The following is an 18,598-nucleotide window of genomic DNA, read 5'->3' on the forward strand; positions in this document are numbered from 1 at the left end:
CTTCATAGGCAGAGAAAAGAAACCACAAAGAGCTGCTGTTACGTGCGAGAAACAGCTGAAGGCAGAAATTTCCTCCCATTGTGCCTCTGTCTCCATTGCTTGCAGAGCTGAACTTTTGATGAACTATTTGTTCTTCCACGATAGACCTGGAATGCTGAGGGTAGGGTATTATTAGGGTTCCCTCACCTGCCATTGCCTGTCCATGCTCCTGCTTTTATTGCACAACCTAGGACTTACCTTTTCTCCAAAGGAAGGCAAACAGCCCATAAAAGAGCAAAAGATATTTTTTTAAAAGTGTGGCTATACCCTGTGTATTTTGGATTCTGTTTTTATGCTGTGGCCCTGACAGTCTGCATACCTACCACTGAGCATGAACCAATTGATTGTTTCATGTGCTCATGTGGAGGGCACGGCATATGAAGCACTTGGCTATCACAGGTAGCAAATGTGCTGCTCCATGATGTGGACAAAGCTGGATATGGGTATGCTGAAGTGACACATGCTGTGTGATCACAGCAAGAAAAGGAATGGGAGGTGGTAAGAATAGCTGGTGAGAGCAAGGAGCAGGAATCAGCTGGGAGCAGGTCCTGTAAAAGATCCTCACGCTCCATATCTCCAGCATTGCTGGAAGACTCCTGCAGTGCCAAGATGGATCACTCAGTTTCATGGCAGCATCCAAGTCTCCTGAGAAACCACACTACATAAACCTACCTGTGCTCTGAAAGAAAGTAAAGTGTTGGGGGCTAGGGAAATCCAGACAAGTGACACCCTTGGAGCCAATATTCTCCTGACTTCAAGAACTGCTCAGCAGCAGATGTAACACACCACTCCTTAGTCTCAAGGAGTGCTCCTCTGCTCCTCAGAACACCCTCAGATCCATGATCTCCTCCCTGTTCATGTCAGGCTACAGACAAACAGCAGGGAAGCACTGGGAAAGTGTTGTTTCTCACATACCAGAGACATACTGAGTTCCTTGTTTCTCACATACCAGAGACATACTGAGTTCCTTTTTTCTTCAGCCTCTGATCTTTTTGAAGACATCATCTTTGTAAAACATGTTCACACTGATGCTGTCTGGAATTATTGAATTATTACTGCTGATCCAAATTCCCTGTGAAAGTTTCAGGAAAACTAGTTCATAGTGGAATTCTGAAGAAATATAAACACTTTGATGGAGGCTTTGGGGTGATTTTTTGTTTTGGTTTGGGTTTTTTGTTGGGTTTTTGGTTGTTTTTGTGGGATTTTTTTTGTTTGTTTGTTGGTTTTTTTTTTTTTTTTTAATTCTATTTTAGTAAGTTACTCATTCCTGAAAAGCATGTTACAGTCCTAGCTCAGACCTTTTTCATAAGCACTGCAAACCACATTTTCAGCTCTGGTAATACAACAGAGGAAGGATCCTTTTTACTTCTCACCTCCACAGCACTTTTAGTTTTGAGTGGCAAAGGCAATTTTTAGGCCTTGTGATAACAAACTTATCAGTCACCTTGAACATACAGCAATTTAATGAAATGGCTCTTGAGTGCTCATAGCTGTGCAATTTCCAAGTGGCAATAGCAAACCACAGAGCTCTCTAGGTTTATTGCCATTGTGAATTCTTTGATTACAGTTCCCTCTTCCAGCTCTAAGTGACATTTTTCTCCCATGCAGTACTTCTTTGGCCAGCCTGAATTGCATCTGCACAAAAAGCCACTATTCTAAGTTTCTTATGAAACAGCTACTCTCCTTGTCTAATTGCTTGTCCTCAGATTTTTTCAGATCATTAACCAGATTTCTCCTTGAAATGTCTTATCTTTTCAGTGCACAGATAGGCCCTTAAAAAGAAAAATGGAGAAAAAGAGAAAAAAGAGAGAAAGATAGAACCCCAGAAGTATCCCAATTGTGTGCAAGATGCAATATCAGGATTACTGAAGGTCATGGAAATTAAATGTATTTTATAAAAGTACTAGGGAGAAAAGAAGCAGTTGCAATAATAATTTTGAATCTTATATGTTCAGAAAATAATGGGGAATGGCATAGGTTCTATATATAAAGTTGTATAGAATAGTACAGAATATATTCTATATATAGAATAGGATATCTAGGATGTATCTGGCAGGCTAGAAACAAACAGAGTGTTCATGAGGTTTATGTTTAACTATGGTCATTGTTGTGAGAAAAAATGGCTGGTGGAGATGTCTTGATTTCTGTAAAAGTGAATTACAGATCCCAGGAAGATTACCCAGCAGGGAATGTGCATGCCTGTCCTGGAAAACGGAAGAAAACTAAGATATGATTAAACACAATTTTTGTGCCTTTGCTATCTTGATCAGTTATCCTGCTTCTGACTAACAAGATCCGAGTTGTGAAATACTGTGCTCCAGATATTAAGAACAACTCTTCAGAATGAAACAGAACAGGTGTACTTCTGCTGGAAATCCTTCTGCAAAGATGGTCCAAGTTATAGCCACTGATATAAATGGCTCCAAAAATTATTTACGAATCCACTGATCCTTGGTTTCTGTCTGGCCTCCAACACCCAGACCCTCTCAATCATGGAATGACAGCTCAGCATTCAGCCAGCAATATACTGGTCTGTGAGAAATTCCACATTTGTGTCAGCAGCTCAGAACACTGACTTGTGGAAGAGCAAAAGCAGACCTTGGAGCCACATGAAGATTTAGCTTTGCTTTTACTGGCTCACCAAAGAAAGCATCCCAGCTGGACAGTCCCTTCTCTCTTCCCTGCCCAAACCTGACAGACAAATCAGGGCAAGGGGAGGGGCATGGGTCTCTTAACTCTTGTCTAACAGTGAGCAGGAGCACACTGTCCTGGGAGAGCTGGAGGGCCATGCTGGCTGTTGTGCTTGCTCTTTTACCTGGTGAGAGACAACAGATCCATCTGCAGCTGGGCTCTCATCCAGGCCATGCAGGGCTACTGTAAGGTAGAGGACCCCTTTGATCATCATCTGTACTCCCTCTCCTCACTCTCTCTTGTTATCTCCTATTAATGCAGGTGTTGGGATTGGAGCCTACATTGCTCAGTGGCCTGAAAATATCATTCTGAGACCGGGAGGCTCTTTGACCATCTCCTGCTATCAGAGTTACAGTAACCTTGCCTATATGTTCTGGTACCAGCAGCCTCCAAGAAATGGTTTGAAGTTAATAGTCAGCAGCAGTACATGGAGTCATAACTCTTATGAGGATGGTTACTCTGAGGCCAAGTTTGAAGTAACCAGAGAGAATACTGATTACTCTCTGATGACAATCAAGAATGTGACAGCCCAGGATGCAGCCACGTATTTCTGTGCTGCGAATGATCGCACGGTGTAGCGACAGGGTTGAACACCAAGATAAAATCCCCACCTTCTCTGAGTGAGAGATGAAGTCTTTGAAAAATGTGAGACAGTGAGGAGAGGGGAAGAGGAAGAGCAGAAAGAAGACTTCATAGAAGTTGGGGTAATAGACCCAGGATATTTTGAATTGGAGAGCAACAGAGCAGTGCAGCAGCCTCTGTCTTCAAAGCTGAATTATTAATCAGATCCCTCCTTCCACCATCATATCTTTTCAGTGCACAGATATGGCCTGAAGAAGAGCTGTTTGCTAACTTTATCGGGTTCTGGTCGAAAGCATTGGATATTTGTGAAAAGCATCCTAGTTGTTTCTAAAACAAGTCTGTAAAGCTCAGGGAGTCTCTGTAGAGTGGCCTGCTTCTTTGCAGCTGCTTGTTCTGTAAAATCCACAGAATGGAGGACAGGTATGAATGATGCAGTCTCTAGATTCCTGTAAAATTCTCCAGCAAAATAATATAATTGTTAGAAAATATATCCCTATATGTTTATTCCTTACACATTGTTGTTTTTCCTTGTCTGAAATCTTAGGCAGCACAGCCTCCAAAGCTCAAAAATCCTCCTATGAAAGACTTGGAAATAAAATTCAAGGATCTCCCTCCCCTTTGTTTTGTCACTCACATTAATTTCAATTCATGGCCTTCAAGTACTTTCCTTTTGACAGGTTACAAAGAAACGTTAAGGTGCAACAAGACTGGTCTCTGCTGGCACGTCTTGGAAATTGCCTTTTGAACATGACCTGAGGAGCTGCTAGCACCACATATTCCTTCAAAACTAATAGAGAGGTGACTTCCTTCTTTTTAAATGAAAGACACCTCATGGAAGAGAGGCTGTAAGTGACAGTAAGTACACTAATGGAGCTCTAGACTGGAGATGCAGTCAGAATAGTCTTAAATGAATTTTAGTCCAATGGATTAAGTCCCTGAATAAATAGTGTTAAGGTCACAGATATACTAAGACCAAGGCAGGAAAATAATATTCCACTATTGGTTGTATTATTTAGGCAGTGACAGCCAAAAAAAAAAATCCTAAATGTATTTTTTGGAAGAATTCAATATATACAAACAAAAGTTCTGTATAAACAGACCTAATTGGTGATTAAGTACTCTGTTCACTGTTGTAGAAGAGAGAACAACCCAGAAGCATGCCGAGATGACCAGCCCGATACCTCACGTTCTGTAGTCCTCTCTCTTGGTCCTACATGTTACATCTTAGTCTATGTTTTTCATTCCCATCTCTAGAACACTAACACCTCCTCCTAGCTAAACAGGCTGTATCAGAAATTGTGGCTTCTTCTCTGATATCTGAAAATAATAGAAAAAATATTTTGTGATTTTCCTGGTAGAATGACTTTGTTTTGAGGGATTTTCTCCTGTGCTTTACAGTCTCTTTTTCATATCCAGACAGACTCAAAGGAAGCCATTAAAGAGCAATATGAAAAACAGGTTTACTACAGATACTTGGTCAGGTTGTGTTGAAACTTTGTGAGACAAGACTGTGTCACTTACGTATAAGGGAGGGAGATAAATATTACCTCTCCCCATCAGTTCCCATCCCTTCAGACAGTCTGCAAAATGAAAGCTTGCTTTTACTCCTGGATGAAGCCTTTTCATAGGCAGAGGCACAAGCCCTGGGAGGATGCTTTCAAGCAACACCAAGCTACAGAGACAAACACCAGCCCAGAGTAAGCAAATGACTCTCATAGCAAACCAAAAATTGCAAACTGTGAGCTGGAGGTTTGCTTGTCATCCTGGGGACAGAAGAGAGATCATGTAGAAAGGAAAGCAGCATAAACATGGCCAAAGGAAAGCAGCATAAACATGGCCATGATCATTACCAAGTGAAAAATTACTGCATTTAAAGCCAACCAATAAAAGAATAAAAAAGTGTTTCCATTTTATGTATAAGAAAAAAATCTTGAGATTATAAATTGAGCAATAATGGATACGCTGAGAGGTGATTGGACTATCACATAGAAACAGCAATGGCAAAGGAAGGATGTGGTCTGTGGTTGTGTCATGGTTTAGCCCCAGCCAGCATCAAGCCCCACAGCTGCTTGCTCACTCCCCACCAGCAGGACTGGAGAGAGAATTGGAAAAGCACAAGTGAAACACTCATGGCTTGAGATAAAGACAGTTTAAGAGGTAAAGCAAAAACTGTGCACACGAGCAAATGACAACAAGGAATTCATTCTCCTTTTGCCATGGACGAGCAGGTGTTCAGCCATTCCCAGGAAGGCAGCACCCTCTCACACATAACGGTGCTTGGGAAGACAAACACCATCTCTCCAAACACCTTTCTCTTCCTTCTTCTTCCCCCTACTTGCCTCTTTCACATACTGAATGTGACACCATGGGATATGGAATATTCCTTGGATCATTTGGGATCAGCTCTCCCTGCCGTCCCTCCTCCCAGGTTCCCATGCACCACCAGCCTTCTTGCCAGCATGGGGGTATGAGAAGCAGAAAAGTCCTTGAATGTCATGTAAGCACTGCTCAGCAATAACAAAAACATTTCTCTCTTGCCAACAGTATTTGCAGAACAAGCCCAAAGCACAACCTCACTGTAGCTACTGTGAGGGAAATTAACTGTACAGCCGTCCACACCAGCATAAGTAATCATGGCAATCATTCCTAGTTAACAAAAACAGGGGGTGGAGTCATGGGTGGGATTGTTTTTGTAGGAGACTATATCATTGTGGGGACAGGGGGATCCACGATGATACATTCCCCAGGAAGCCTTTACAAAAACCCAAGGGTGCATGAGCCTTGTGGCAGAGCATGTGAAGGCAGCTGCACAGAATCCTGCAGCAGAGCAGGCATGTTCTGCCTTGGTTTCTCTTAACAGACCTTCTGTGCTGGGACTTACTTTCATCATCTGAGAACTGAGCCTGCCCTCCGTGGCAAGCCAGCTAGGAAATTCTGAGACATCGAAATTTATTTTCACCAAACCAAACTGTTACTGCAGATGCACCTGAAGCCTATCAACCATGCAATTGGAATTATTATTTTTTTCCAGATTAACCAATGTTTGCAATGGATGACAAAATGGTTCATTCTTAAAGTGATGCAAGTATTACGGAAAGAATTCTGACATATAGCAGGTATCTCCCAGAGGCACTACATGAAATGTGTTGAGCTTTTCTCTCTGAAATAATCCTCCAATATCTGCTGACTGCCTCATGCCTGTGAGAACAAAGTTTGCCTGTAATCCCCATCCCCACTGTCTCACTGCAGTTCTTCCTAATGGCTATGAAGGTTTTGTGTGGGACCAGTCAACAGATTCTTCTGGGCCCTCCTTGTGTGGATTATTTTAACCTATCAGAAAACTGAAGGGGATCCTGAAAGACTATCCAAGACAGCTGGCCTGCCATGGAAGGGGAAACAAAGGGATTTGTTTTAGTTCCTTGCCAAAGGTGAACCACGTGCATTTGACTATGAAAACCACAAAGCACATATAATTTGATTATTAACTTCACAAGTTACAGAAAAGAAGGCGTCACAATGCTTGGAATATAAGACTGACAGTGAGGAAGTTCTAGGTCTAGAAATGTTCTGTTCCTAGATAGTGACAACCTTTGGGTGTATCTGCTTGTTTTTGAGATATGCCAAATGAGAATGGCAGATAAAATCAGTGATGTAACATGTAGATTGGAGAAAGGTTGCAAAAGCAACTTGGGGTGAAATGTAGACAAGGTATCAAACAAATCTGGGAAATGCTTTTATGAATTCTACACACTATACAACTGATTCCAAGCTGGTTTTCTGCCATATCCCAGGGACTGATGCTTGGAATTTCAAATGCCAAAAATTATCTCTTGGGCTTCGCTTATAGTAAGGCAGCTGCAGTGCATCTCTTCTCTTAGCTTATGATACATCACTTTGTCACTGTGTACACCTCTGGGTTGTCTTTCGGCAGTGGCACAAAACTTACAGTAATAGGTAAGGAATTTTTGTTTCCTCTTTTAATTCACTTCCAATGCCATGTCTTCTCTTTAGAAAATTTCATTACTATGCTCCCTATCATTATTAAACTGGTGTGTGTTAGTAACCCTGTCTACTTGAGAGAATAGAATAAGTTGGGTCCTCTATGTAGGGACACTCCTTTTCATTTTGGAGAACGGAATGAATGTGTTTTCGGTAAAGAAAAAGTTAAAAGCTGTCCCTAGAAAGAATGAGGATAAGGAATGGGACAAATAAGGTGTGCATGACATTACAAAAAGTTGTCCTAATGAATCAAAATGTACAAAAAATTCCCCAAAAGTATGGCTACTCTCTATAATGCTGGTTCTGCTGGGGCTAGAGATGATTAAGGACAAGTGAGTGAAAAGCTGTCTATCTCTCTGGAAAGAACTGAGTTACAGTTACACTTTGAAGGGGTCTAGGGAACTAAATCAAGCTGATACAAGCTTAAATTACCTTGGATCTTCCAAAGGTAAATTAAAGAATGTGTTGTCTCAGATAACCAGGAAAAACACATGTGCTAGCATTTTTGGTTGATAAAAAAAAGGCAAAAATAAATGCTTAACTTTATAATAAGCAATCCTAAAATCTCACTGCAGATTTTAAGTCCTTGTTGTTATGGAAAGTAGCTCTCCACTGCACAGCTAGTTTCTTTCCACTGTACAGGCTTGCCAGGATGGTGATAAAAACATCATTAAGGACAAATGTCTTACTATTTCAGAATACATGATAAACAGCCACTGAAAACCATAGAAGAATATATGATTCATTTCAAGGGGAAGGAGCTCTCAGATAATGTTTCTTTCTGAGCCACATTTATGGATTTGGATTGTCCAAATCTGGGGAAAAGATGGCTGATGCTCAGATGCTGAGAAATTATGGAAGAATAGATTCCTCAGATATTTGTGCCACGTTGTGCCACTAGAGAATAAATTGATAACAAACAGTGAAATTCACCCTCCATAGGAAAAAATGATCAGCACATTTTTTGAAATTCAAAGTTTATCTGAGATGCCTGAGCTGGTAAAAATGAATATGCTGACCCCTCATTGACCATAGCATTTATGCAGCAAATGTGAATAATCATCACCAGGGGAGGACAAAGAATAAAAGCAGAGACTTCCTTTCAAGGAAAGCCTTCCAGAGAAAGGGAAAGGGAAATGGAAAGGGAAAGGGGGCATGTTTAGGAACTTCTATGAATGGCAGAGTGGACCAAGACACTGTGCTATATATTAGAAATTTTTTTTTATGTTATAAAAAGGCATTTATCTTATAAATGAACAATACCCAAAACGTTGAACACATTTTAAAGGAAATGTGGTTATTTAGCTGAGAAAAAGAAATTACTTAGTCTGCATATGGGAAATATTTTCTAATATTCTAATATGACCCCTAGATAAATAGATAAATGTTCTCTAAAGACATGGTGGAACCTCCAACAAATGATTCACCTACGCCTAAAGCAAAAGGGCTCTGGACAGGGTGTATCTGATGTTGACCTCAGCTGTTTAGACACACAGATTTTGGTGGTGTTTCCTTACAGACCTGTTTTATTTAGAAGACCTGAGCACTTTGTGTTTCTTCTTTTGCTGGTACCACATGAGGGGAGGGTTAGTCCACAGGCTTGGTTCAGAGGTCTGGGAGTAGAGGAGAGGTTTTTCTGCAGCTGCAAAATGGTGTGAATAATGAGCAATTGTTCTTTGGCAGTGGGACAAAACTTACGGTCATAGGTAAGTAAGAAGGCAGATCTCTTTGATCTATGTGATACTGGTTAGGGGACAAGAACATTCTTAATTAAAAGTTTATTATTGATAATTTTTCATGCAGCCATGAGAACAGGAGTAATGCTTTATAGCTTCCTTATTAAAATGAGAAGTGCTACAATGAAACTGTAGAATTTGAAAGCAAAGATTTTGAGATCTCTGTGTCTGCAGCGTTTATCTTTCATATCGGGAAAATTCATGAAGGGAGAAGGGGATAAACAATTTTGTTTCCTCTTAATCTCCCAGGAAATATTATAGAGGTTGGAAATGAAAACGACCAGTATAGAAGACTAAACTGATCAGACTGATCAGACTAGACTGACTGACAGGGCTGCTGATCAGACACTTCTTCCAGTTTTGACTTTTAGCAGACTCCTTTTTCCATTTCTAACCTGCTCATTCTCTTACTCTTCCTGGTAGTATTATTATTCTTTCTGTCTCCCTTTTTACCTGTCTTTTTTTTTTAATGGGGCAATGTTATTTTGCAGGTTTTATACTTTTCTTTTGTGCCCTCCTATCTGTTTCCATCTCTTCACTTATTAGCCTTTAGGGCTATGACCTGAAGAATTTGTCAGAGAGATTTCTTGGAAAGGAAAAAAAATCATAACACCAAGTGTTGGCAGGGAGAAGTAGGAGCGATCAAGCTCTCTTCATACCCACGAAATGGAAAGCAGAGCAGTGCTAAACCCTCTAGGGAGTTACCTCTATTTAATATCCAGGTCATCTAAAGTCTGTAAAAGCTCATACAGAAGCAGCCCGGGGATCTTTGCAGAGCAAGCTCTGCTGGTCACAATTAAGGCATCATTTGAATGCAAACACCAGGGCTTAGGGGACAAGATCTCTGCAAGATATTAATTTCTGCTCATTCTGCTCCCTCTCTCCCTCTGCAAAGGACAGAGTGCTCAGGAAGAATGTCCACAATTCATTGTGCCTTCATACAAAAAAACCAACCCAGAGTAATAATTTTCTCTTTGGCTCCATTGTTTTGCCTACATCCTTTTTCCTGCAGCACTCACAGACCTCATGGGTTTCTCATGCAGGATGGGTCAAAAAGGCATTTTGATTTAGTATATGGAAACCCCTCCTGTCTTTTAGGGTCACTGCATGGCTTCTGAGTAACTTCTCATGTCTGCCTTGAACATCCTTCTGACTGAACTCTGTTCTCAGTTATCATACAAGTAGGTATTAAACACTTTAGGACAGGGAAACACATTTGATTTGCAAGTCTATGGAATCTTGCAATATTCTCGTAAGGTGTGTAGCCTAGGATCAGAGCTTCTCATACCTACAATAATTTAAAAAATAAATTACATAAAATTAATGTTTAATGTTTTAAAAATGGATTGGTTAAGACTCAAGGCAAGACCCATCCCTGGCAGAGTCATGTTACCTGCCTCAATTGTTTTTCACTTCAGACAGTGAGAAGGATCAACTCCTTCCTTGATTCCTTCCTTCCTTCCAGCCTTCCTTCCTTCCAGGGGCCAAGTAGGGTATCCCATGCCAGTACAATTCTGAACACTGCAACGACCATCATGTCTTAACTCCCTCTCCAGGAATGCAACCCAGTTTGCTGAAGATGTTTGTGCCCTAAAACAGACTTTCTTAACTTCTAAGACAATACTACAAATACAGGCCTTACATACAGCAAAAGTGGGGACTTTTCTGCCCATCTGTTTGCTCAGTTTCTTTGCATATTTGTATGCTTCTGGCAAGAGGCCATACAAGAATTTCATGTGCTTGTGCATTTCTGTGGTCAGACTCTTGAAAACTGTGTGTGATGAGTGAAAAGAAATCCTTCCACTGTCCTGGTGTGTCATATCCAGTAGACATGAATTAATTGTCCAATAGACAGCAGTTAAAAGGCCAGGTATTTCAGGAGTAACACGGCACAAACTCAGGACCATTTCCAGGGGGTTCTGATTGAACAGAGGGATGGAGGCTCTGGACCATGTTGCTTTGTGTTTCAGGCAAGAATGCGGAAATCATACCTCCAGCCGTGGCCATCTTTTCCCCATCAAAGCAGGAGATCCAGCAGAAGAGCAAGGCCACGCTGGTGTGCCTGGCCTCTGGTTTCTACCCTGACCACCTGACTCTGGTCTGGAGGGTGAATGGTGTGAAAAGGACCGAAGGGGTGGGGACAGACGAGTACTCCACACAGAATGGGAGCACCTACTCGCTGACCAGCCGACTGAGAATGCCAGCCTGGGAGTGGTTCAACCCTCTGAATCGCTTTGAGTGTGTTGCCAATTTTTTTCAGAATGGAACAACAGCCTCAAAAAACAAATTTATCCATGGTGATGCTGGTGAGTAAAGAAACATCTCTTACCATGCTGTATCAGATAGAAATCACAAATCAAAAGAGCAAGTGTTATGATATGAGCCACATCTATAGGTAGCTTCCATACAAGGTGTTCTTCTGGCACAATTACAGACCTAAAGATCTGGGTATTAGCATATGTCTCTTCCCATTCCTGGGCCTTTGTCCCTGGGTTACCATTCTACATCTAGAGTTTCTTCAGGCTTTCCACTGAGAAATCTCTGTAGTAGAATAAATTGCACCCTATCATAAAACACCTACTTTTAGTAGGAAGAAGGAGGCAGTGTTTGATAAACTGAAACTTCTAAAATCTGTATTCTGTTTGCTCTGAAGAGAAACGTGACTTTCAGCTCCTTTTTGTCTTTCAGGTTGTGCACTCACTGAAGGTACGTGTGGCTTCTCACGTAAAGGGAATTTTGCCTCTTCTCTCAGGCTGTTATCAGTATGTATTTTAATGCCAGTTTTACTGACATTATGTACAACGTGTGGGAGATATCTGCTGTATGAATAGCTTCTACTTTCTCCTGTAAGTGATTTACATGTGATATTAAAAAAAACAAAAACAAAAGAAAAGGAACAAGAGTTTTTTGGAGGGCTGTTTATACATATTGTATGTAACTCAGCTTTGGGGTTTCGCTCTCCCCTATGATTCCATTTTGAAAATTGATGGAGTCATGGTGCCTTCCTGTAGATTGTCATTTACTCTTCATATTCTCCTCCACTCCTAGAAACTGACTTCCGTTAGGAATATTTTGCTTAGCCAGGAAAGAAATGATCCATACTTACCCAAGTGATTCTGACATCAAGATTCAGGATGTAATATTCTGACTATTTCTCAGTATCAAACTCAGAACAATTCCCATGATGAGTCACATTCTGCTCCTCATGTCTGTCATGTATGGAGGATATCCATACTACAAATTACATTTCTTTACACTTTATGTACAAATTTGCACACTCCTGTTTTTCAAGAACTTCCTGAATGCTTCAGGAATCTTAAGGATGAACCAAGACTGATCTTGTATCTCAATTCTATGGTAGCCCCTTAAGAGTGAAAAATCTTCAAGAATAAAACCTGTAGAAGGCATGTTATTCTGGGCTTTGTGAAACTTTCCTGATACATCAGCAGCACTCATAATGACACTGACAATAATGAGACAAAATAAAACATTGGTATCTTTTGATTCAGCCTCCTTTGCGTTCCAGACTGGGATGTCAGATGAGCAGCCCAGTTCATCAGTAGGTATGGAACTCAGTACTTTCCCAGAATAAAGCCAATCTCTGTCTTTCGTAGACTTGCTTTCTCTTTTGGCTCTTTGACTCACTGTGTTCTGTCCCTTCCCAGGTTCTCTGTTGCCAAAAGAGCCACTCATTTGCCTCTAGTTCCTTTCTGTTGCTTAGCTAAAGATTTCAAGGGTTCTCATTTGATGAAAGCTCCATTACAGCCAGCATCTTGTAATGATGAAAAGGGAATACACAAATAGAAATGGTGTTTGACTTGCAGAGTCGTACTTGCGGTATGGAAATTCCCTGAAGCTCACTTACCTCATCCTCTGTGGCAAAGCCTTGGTCTATGCAGTTTTGGTGAGTGGTCTGGTGTGGACGGCCAAGGTAAGTCAGAGTGGCCCAGGAAGGCTGGGCTTTTACTCACTAGCCAAGGATCAGTGGATGCAGACTAAACCTGTTCTCGGAGGTGTGGCTGTTCTGCAGGTGCTTTGCCAGGCTTTGTGCAGTTCAGCCTGAAAAATCACAAATGATGGGATTTCTCTTTCTGTTTTTCCAGAACTCAAATAAAATCAATGCTGTCTAGCAGAGGAATTCCTTCTCACAATCCTCTTTAAATTCATGAAAAAGATGAGAATTAAGGACAAGTTGCCCAGAAAGTAAATGAGGGAAAGATCAGATATATCATGCAGTTGTGTAACCATTGTACAGCTTACAGCTCCAGAGAAAATAGCAGGCAGTTTTTTGAAGTGATGCAGGGCATAAAATGTGGTCAAATATTTACAAATATTTATAATGAATAGTGGGATCAGTCTGAAGAAATGGGATAAATTAAACAATCTACCAGGAAATGTTTTTTATTAGTAAGTTTTTGCTACGGCAGAAACACCCATGCAGTGAGAGCAGCAGAAGTCTCTGCACTTGACCCTTTAAAAGCAGAAGAGGGAGATGTATTTGAAACGTGACCTGGTAGAGTTGAGGGCAAGGATGCCAATCATCTCAGTTATCCTTCTTTTGGTCTTTTTTCAAGGATATACTGGAGGGGGTAGATTTGTCCATTTCTGGATCATAATCCTAGAATCACAGAATGGTTTGTGCTAGAAAGAACATTTAGAGATTATCTACTTCCCTCCCCACTCTGAAATGGGCAAGGATATCCTTCATTGGACCAGGTTGCTCAAAGCCCCATGCAACCAGGCCTCAAACACTTCCAGGGGTGGGACATCCACAGCTTCTCTGGGAAACCTGTTCCACTGTCTCAGCACCCTCAGCAGAACAAATGTTTTCCTTTAATCTGAAGCTACCCTGTAGCAGTTTAAGTCCAGGGCTCTTCATCCCATCACTGCAGGCCTTGGCAAAACATCTCTGTTTTTCATAAAAGCCCCCCACTGCTGTATCTGGGAAGGCCCCGGGCCGGCCTGTCCAGAGGCTTTTCTGCTCCAGTCTCAAGAGGGGTTGTTCTCTCAGCCTGTCTCCATACCCTGAGCCCCTGTGACTGGCTTTTGTGGGCCTCCTTGGGACCTGCTCTGTCATGGCCATGAGTTTCCTGTGCTGGGGCCTCCAGAGCTGGACACAGAACTGCAGGTGGGATTGGTGGGGGCTCAAATGGGCCCGCTCTCTGAGTCTGCCCAGGTCCCTGTGGTTGGCATCCCTTCCCTCAAACACACCAAGGGCCACACAGCTCCGTGTCAGCTATGAACTTGCTGAGGGTGCCCTTGCTCCCTGTGTCAATGAGACATTGATGAAAGTGGAAAAAAGGCTTTTGGCCCCAGTACAGACCTTTGAGGGAAACGGTTTGTGACTGACTGCCACTTGAACACTCAGCCATGGATGGTAACTCTTTGGGCAAGGTCATGCAGCCAATTTCTCTATTTGTTTCCGTTGGTTGGTGTATGTTGTTGTCTTCTCTGCTGTTTTACAGTTCTTCTAATTTTATCCCATTTTGTTTTCAATTAGACCGGTGTCAAGTTATCTAGAGAATAAATGAAGAGCCCTTGTCATCACATCAGCAGGAACATGACAACTTTGCTACCTTTCCATAGCAAAATATCTAAGCTTCTACAAACTTCTGAATATAATTTTTTTTGTAATTGTCTGTTGCCATCCTGTTCTTCACTATTTTGTAATCACTGCTGAGCTTTCCCTGTGCTTCCATATCATAATGTATCATATTTTCTTGTAACATATCTTTAAAAGTAGCACCTTCTTAATGCTCAGAGGCTGGGAACTCATCTCCTTGAGTTAGGAATAAAGGTTTTGCTTCTTTTCCCTTGAAAAGCCTGAGTCGTTGCTTTTAAATTTGGTCTTCTGTAGTAATAGTGTCCTACCACACAACTTTCAATGATGAATAGTGCCATAAGCAACTCTCATTAAAGGTCATTCACTGATAATCCCTGTAGAAATAACTTATCTGTTAGGGGAACAGCAGAGACTCATCCACTACTCACACTGTGTACCAACAAGTGGAGCAGGGCTGTGGGCTTTGGAGTCTTGCCCTCGCCAGGGGCTGCTTTGGAGCCAGAAGAGCTGCATAATTCAAAGGTGGTAGAGAAGAAAACAGCACTCCAGCCAGATGAGAAGTGACATTCTCTTGGGAGAGGCATGGGAGCTGCTTTTTCTCTCTCTTAGTTCTTTTGTGAGATTAGCTTGGTGAAGACACCAGACTCACTGTGGCAGTGAAGAAAAATTTGGTGAAGAGATGAAAATTCACCTGACACTTAATGTGTTTGTTTCAAAAGGATCTGATGACAGACTTGAGAGGAATCTGTCATAACTCTTTTCATGTCATTAAAGAAAAAAGCTGCATCTTAGTGCCCCAGGGCAGATGGGTATAATGCTGTAAAATGCAGTTGTTTTTCCTGCTCTGTGTTTGACACTCCTCCAATCTCCTCAAAACACTTCAGAAGAGGAGAAAATATGCTACTGAACCAAGGGATTTATTTGGTGTTCTGTTTATATGGAGAACAGAAATAACCTAAGTAGTCTCATGGCTGCTTGAAACAAAACAGAGAGCTGTTTCCTGAAAAAAACTTTACACAAAAATGCTTCATGGGTTCTTACATTCACAAGATGTGAACTACCTGGTCTAGGGAAAGGTGTCCCCTTTGGAGAAGAAAGGAAAGGAACAGTTCTCAGCAAGTGGGAATCACGAGAAGGTTGTACAAAGGGGCACATTTCAGGGGATACAACAAAGATAAGCAAACAGAGACATCTTTTGATTCTGATGATGGGTTCTTTTCCCAAGAAACCCCATTGTTCATGCCCTATGAAGTTAGATTAGATTGGAACACAGCAGAATGGAGTATCAAAAAATAATTCCATCTCAGCCAGAAACACATTAGGATGAATATAATTTATTAGGACATTTGGTGAAAATGGCTGCATTTATCAGGGTTGTCAGAAGAATCCCCAGATTAATCTTGTCCTCACACACACAGACTTTCAGAATGGTCATGGTAGAACTTGCTCAAAGTGAACACAGGACAAACTTGGGCATAGGCATTTTTGGAGCACACGAGCTATGGTGTGAAGCAGGGACATAACTAAGAGGTTCTATGTAAGAAAAGAATTTGTCAAATGACAGAGACTTCCCTTTAGACTCTGGAATAAGAAGAATGTTCCCACGCTGAATTCATATCTGTCATTCTCTGGAAATGGAGACCAAGGTCAGCAATCCAATCCTGTTCTTTTCCAAGCTTGCTACAAGCCATGAAATTCTCATTCCCACACACTTCTGCTATTATACAGGTGATTGTGCAGAGAGAGCACTTTAAAAGAGAGACACATACATATCTGGGCTCATATAATGTCTCCTTTTTCTTTTCTTTCTATTGAATTGAAGTATGTTTAAAGGAAAGCTTTTGTCCATCAAGCTCTTTTCCAAGATTGTTTTCTACAGAGGATATTTGCGATGGGGTTGATGCCTAGGTCCAAGGAGAGAAGCAGAATTCTGCTCTGCACCCATTTATTATCACTCCTTCTAGCCACACAGGAGATCACTTTGGAGAAAGTGATGTCTTCAGGGTAATATTTATGTAAGTCCACTTCTCTACAATTACACTGTGTCTCTTAAAATTTTCAAGAGAACCAATTAGTGATAATGAAAGGGAGAATTTTAGGCAAAAAGTAGGAGAGAATGCCAGGTGCACTGGGCAATAGATGTAGCATGATAAACTTGTGTAGACTGTTTAAAGAAAGGAGTAAAAAAGGAAAATAGGAAGTGTAAGAAAATAAAAAGTAGGAAAATCAAACCAAGGATGAAAATAAATAAACACATAACTCAGAGTCAGGGTCAAAAGTATCCACTTGAGAGACAGGGAAGAGAATCGAACCTGTCGTGGATGAGAAGCAAAGGGAACCAGAATGTGTTTCTGTAAAATTGTGTTTGTTGTGATCTTTTCTGTGCTCCATAAACTATAAACCCAAGGGATTAGTAAATGTGGAGAGACTTTCTGGAGATCTTTCATCCACTTTGCACCTCATTATTTTCTCACACCACAAGTAAAACCATTGGTAGTTCAGTGGAAGTTCACACAGGACTAAATGAAGAACGCAGTCATACATTTCATGTATAAATGTTTCCTGCACAGATGTAGGAAAATGCAGTCTAAAGTAGAGGAGCAATACTTTAAGTTTGAATGCAGAAGAACTGGGATACCTGAAAATAATAGAAAAAATATTTTGTGGTTTTCCTAGTAGAAAGACTTTGTTCTGAAGCATTTTGTTCTGTGCTTTGTAATCTATTTTTCATATCAAGAAAGATTCAAGTGAAGCTGTTCAAGAGCAATATGAAAAACATGTTTAGGTTATGTTGCTAACTATGTGTTGAAACTTTGTGAGACAAGACCATGTCACTTACATATAAAGGAGGGAGATAAATGTAGCCTGTTAATTGTCCCCGTCAGTTCCCATCCCTTCAGACAGTCTGTAAAATGAAATCTTGCTTTTACTCCTGGATGAAGCCTTTTCATAGGCAGAGGCACAAGCCCTGGGAGAATGCTCTCAAGCAACACCAAGCTACAGAGACAAACACCAGCCCATAGTAAGCAAATGACTCTCATTGCAAACCAAAAATTGCAGACTGTGAGCTGGAGGTTTGCTTGTCATCCTGGGGACAGAAGAGAGATCATGTAGAAAGGAAAGCAGCATAAACATGGCCGTGACACTACCAAGTGAAAAATTACTGCATTTAAAGTCAATCAATAAATGTGTTACATTTTTGAGTATAAGAAAAAAATCTTGATATTATAAATTGAGCAATAATGGATACACTGAGAGGTGATTGGACTATCACATAGAAACAACAATGGCAAAGGAAGGATGTGGTCTGTGGTTGTGTCATGGTTTAGCCCCAGCCAGCATCAAGCCCCACAGCTGCTTGCTCACTCCCCACCAGCAGGACTGGAGAGAGGATCAGAAAAGCACAAGTGAAACACTCGTGGCTTGAGATAAAGACAGCTTAAGAGGTAAAGCAAAAACTGTGCACACGAGCAAATGACAACAAGGAATTCATTCTCCTTTTGCCATGGACGGGCAGGTGTTCAGCCATTCCCAGGAAGGCAGCACCCCCTCACACATAACGGTGCTTGGGAAGACAAACACCATCTCTCCAAACACCTTTCTCTTCCTTCTTCTTCCCCCTACTTGCCTCTTTCACATACTGAACGTGACACCATGGGATATGGAATATTCCTTGGATCATTTGGGATCAGCTCTCCCTGCTGTCCCTCCTCCCAGGTTCCCATGCACCACCAGCCTTCTTGCCAGCATGGGGGTATGAGAAGCAGAAAAGTCCTTGAATGTCATGTAAGCACTCCTCAGCAATAACAAAAACATTTCTCTCTTGCCAACAGTATTTGCAGAACAAGCCCAAACTGTACTCCACAGTAACCTCTTTCAAGGAAATTAACTTGAACCACCGTCCAACAGTACCACAGTCCAAACCAGCACATGTAATCATGGCAGTCATTCCTGGTTGACAAAATGAGGGGGTGGAGTCATGGGTGGG

General features: G+C 41.4%; 1 gene segment (V, D, J or C); it reads left to right on the forward strand.

Moving 5' to 3' along the window:
- The window catches only part of LOC131096908 (T cell receptor beta constant 2-like), a 39,168-nt gene extending 25,991 nt beyond the window's left edge, over positions 1-13,177 (forward strand). Inside the window, 5 exon segments of the C gene segment in view lie at positions 8,978-9,017; positions 11,018-11,353; positions 11,736-11,753; positions 12,872-12,978; positions 13,151-13,177. Coding sequence covers positions 8,978-9,017; positions 11,018-11,353; positions 11,736-11,753; positions 12,872-12,978; positions 13,151-13,177 — 528 coding nt within the window.
- The last annotated feature ends 5,421 nt before the right edge of the window (positions 13,178-18,598 follow it).

Source organism: Melospiza georgiana, chromosome 2 (genome assembly GCF_028018845.1).
Source record: "Melospiza georgiana isolate bMelGeo1 chromosome 2, bMelGeo1.pri, whole genome shotgun sequence".
Taxonomy (NCBI): Eukaryota; Metazoa; Chordata; class Aves; order Passeriformes; family Passerellidae; genus Melospiza; species Melospiza georgiana.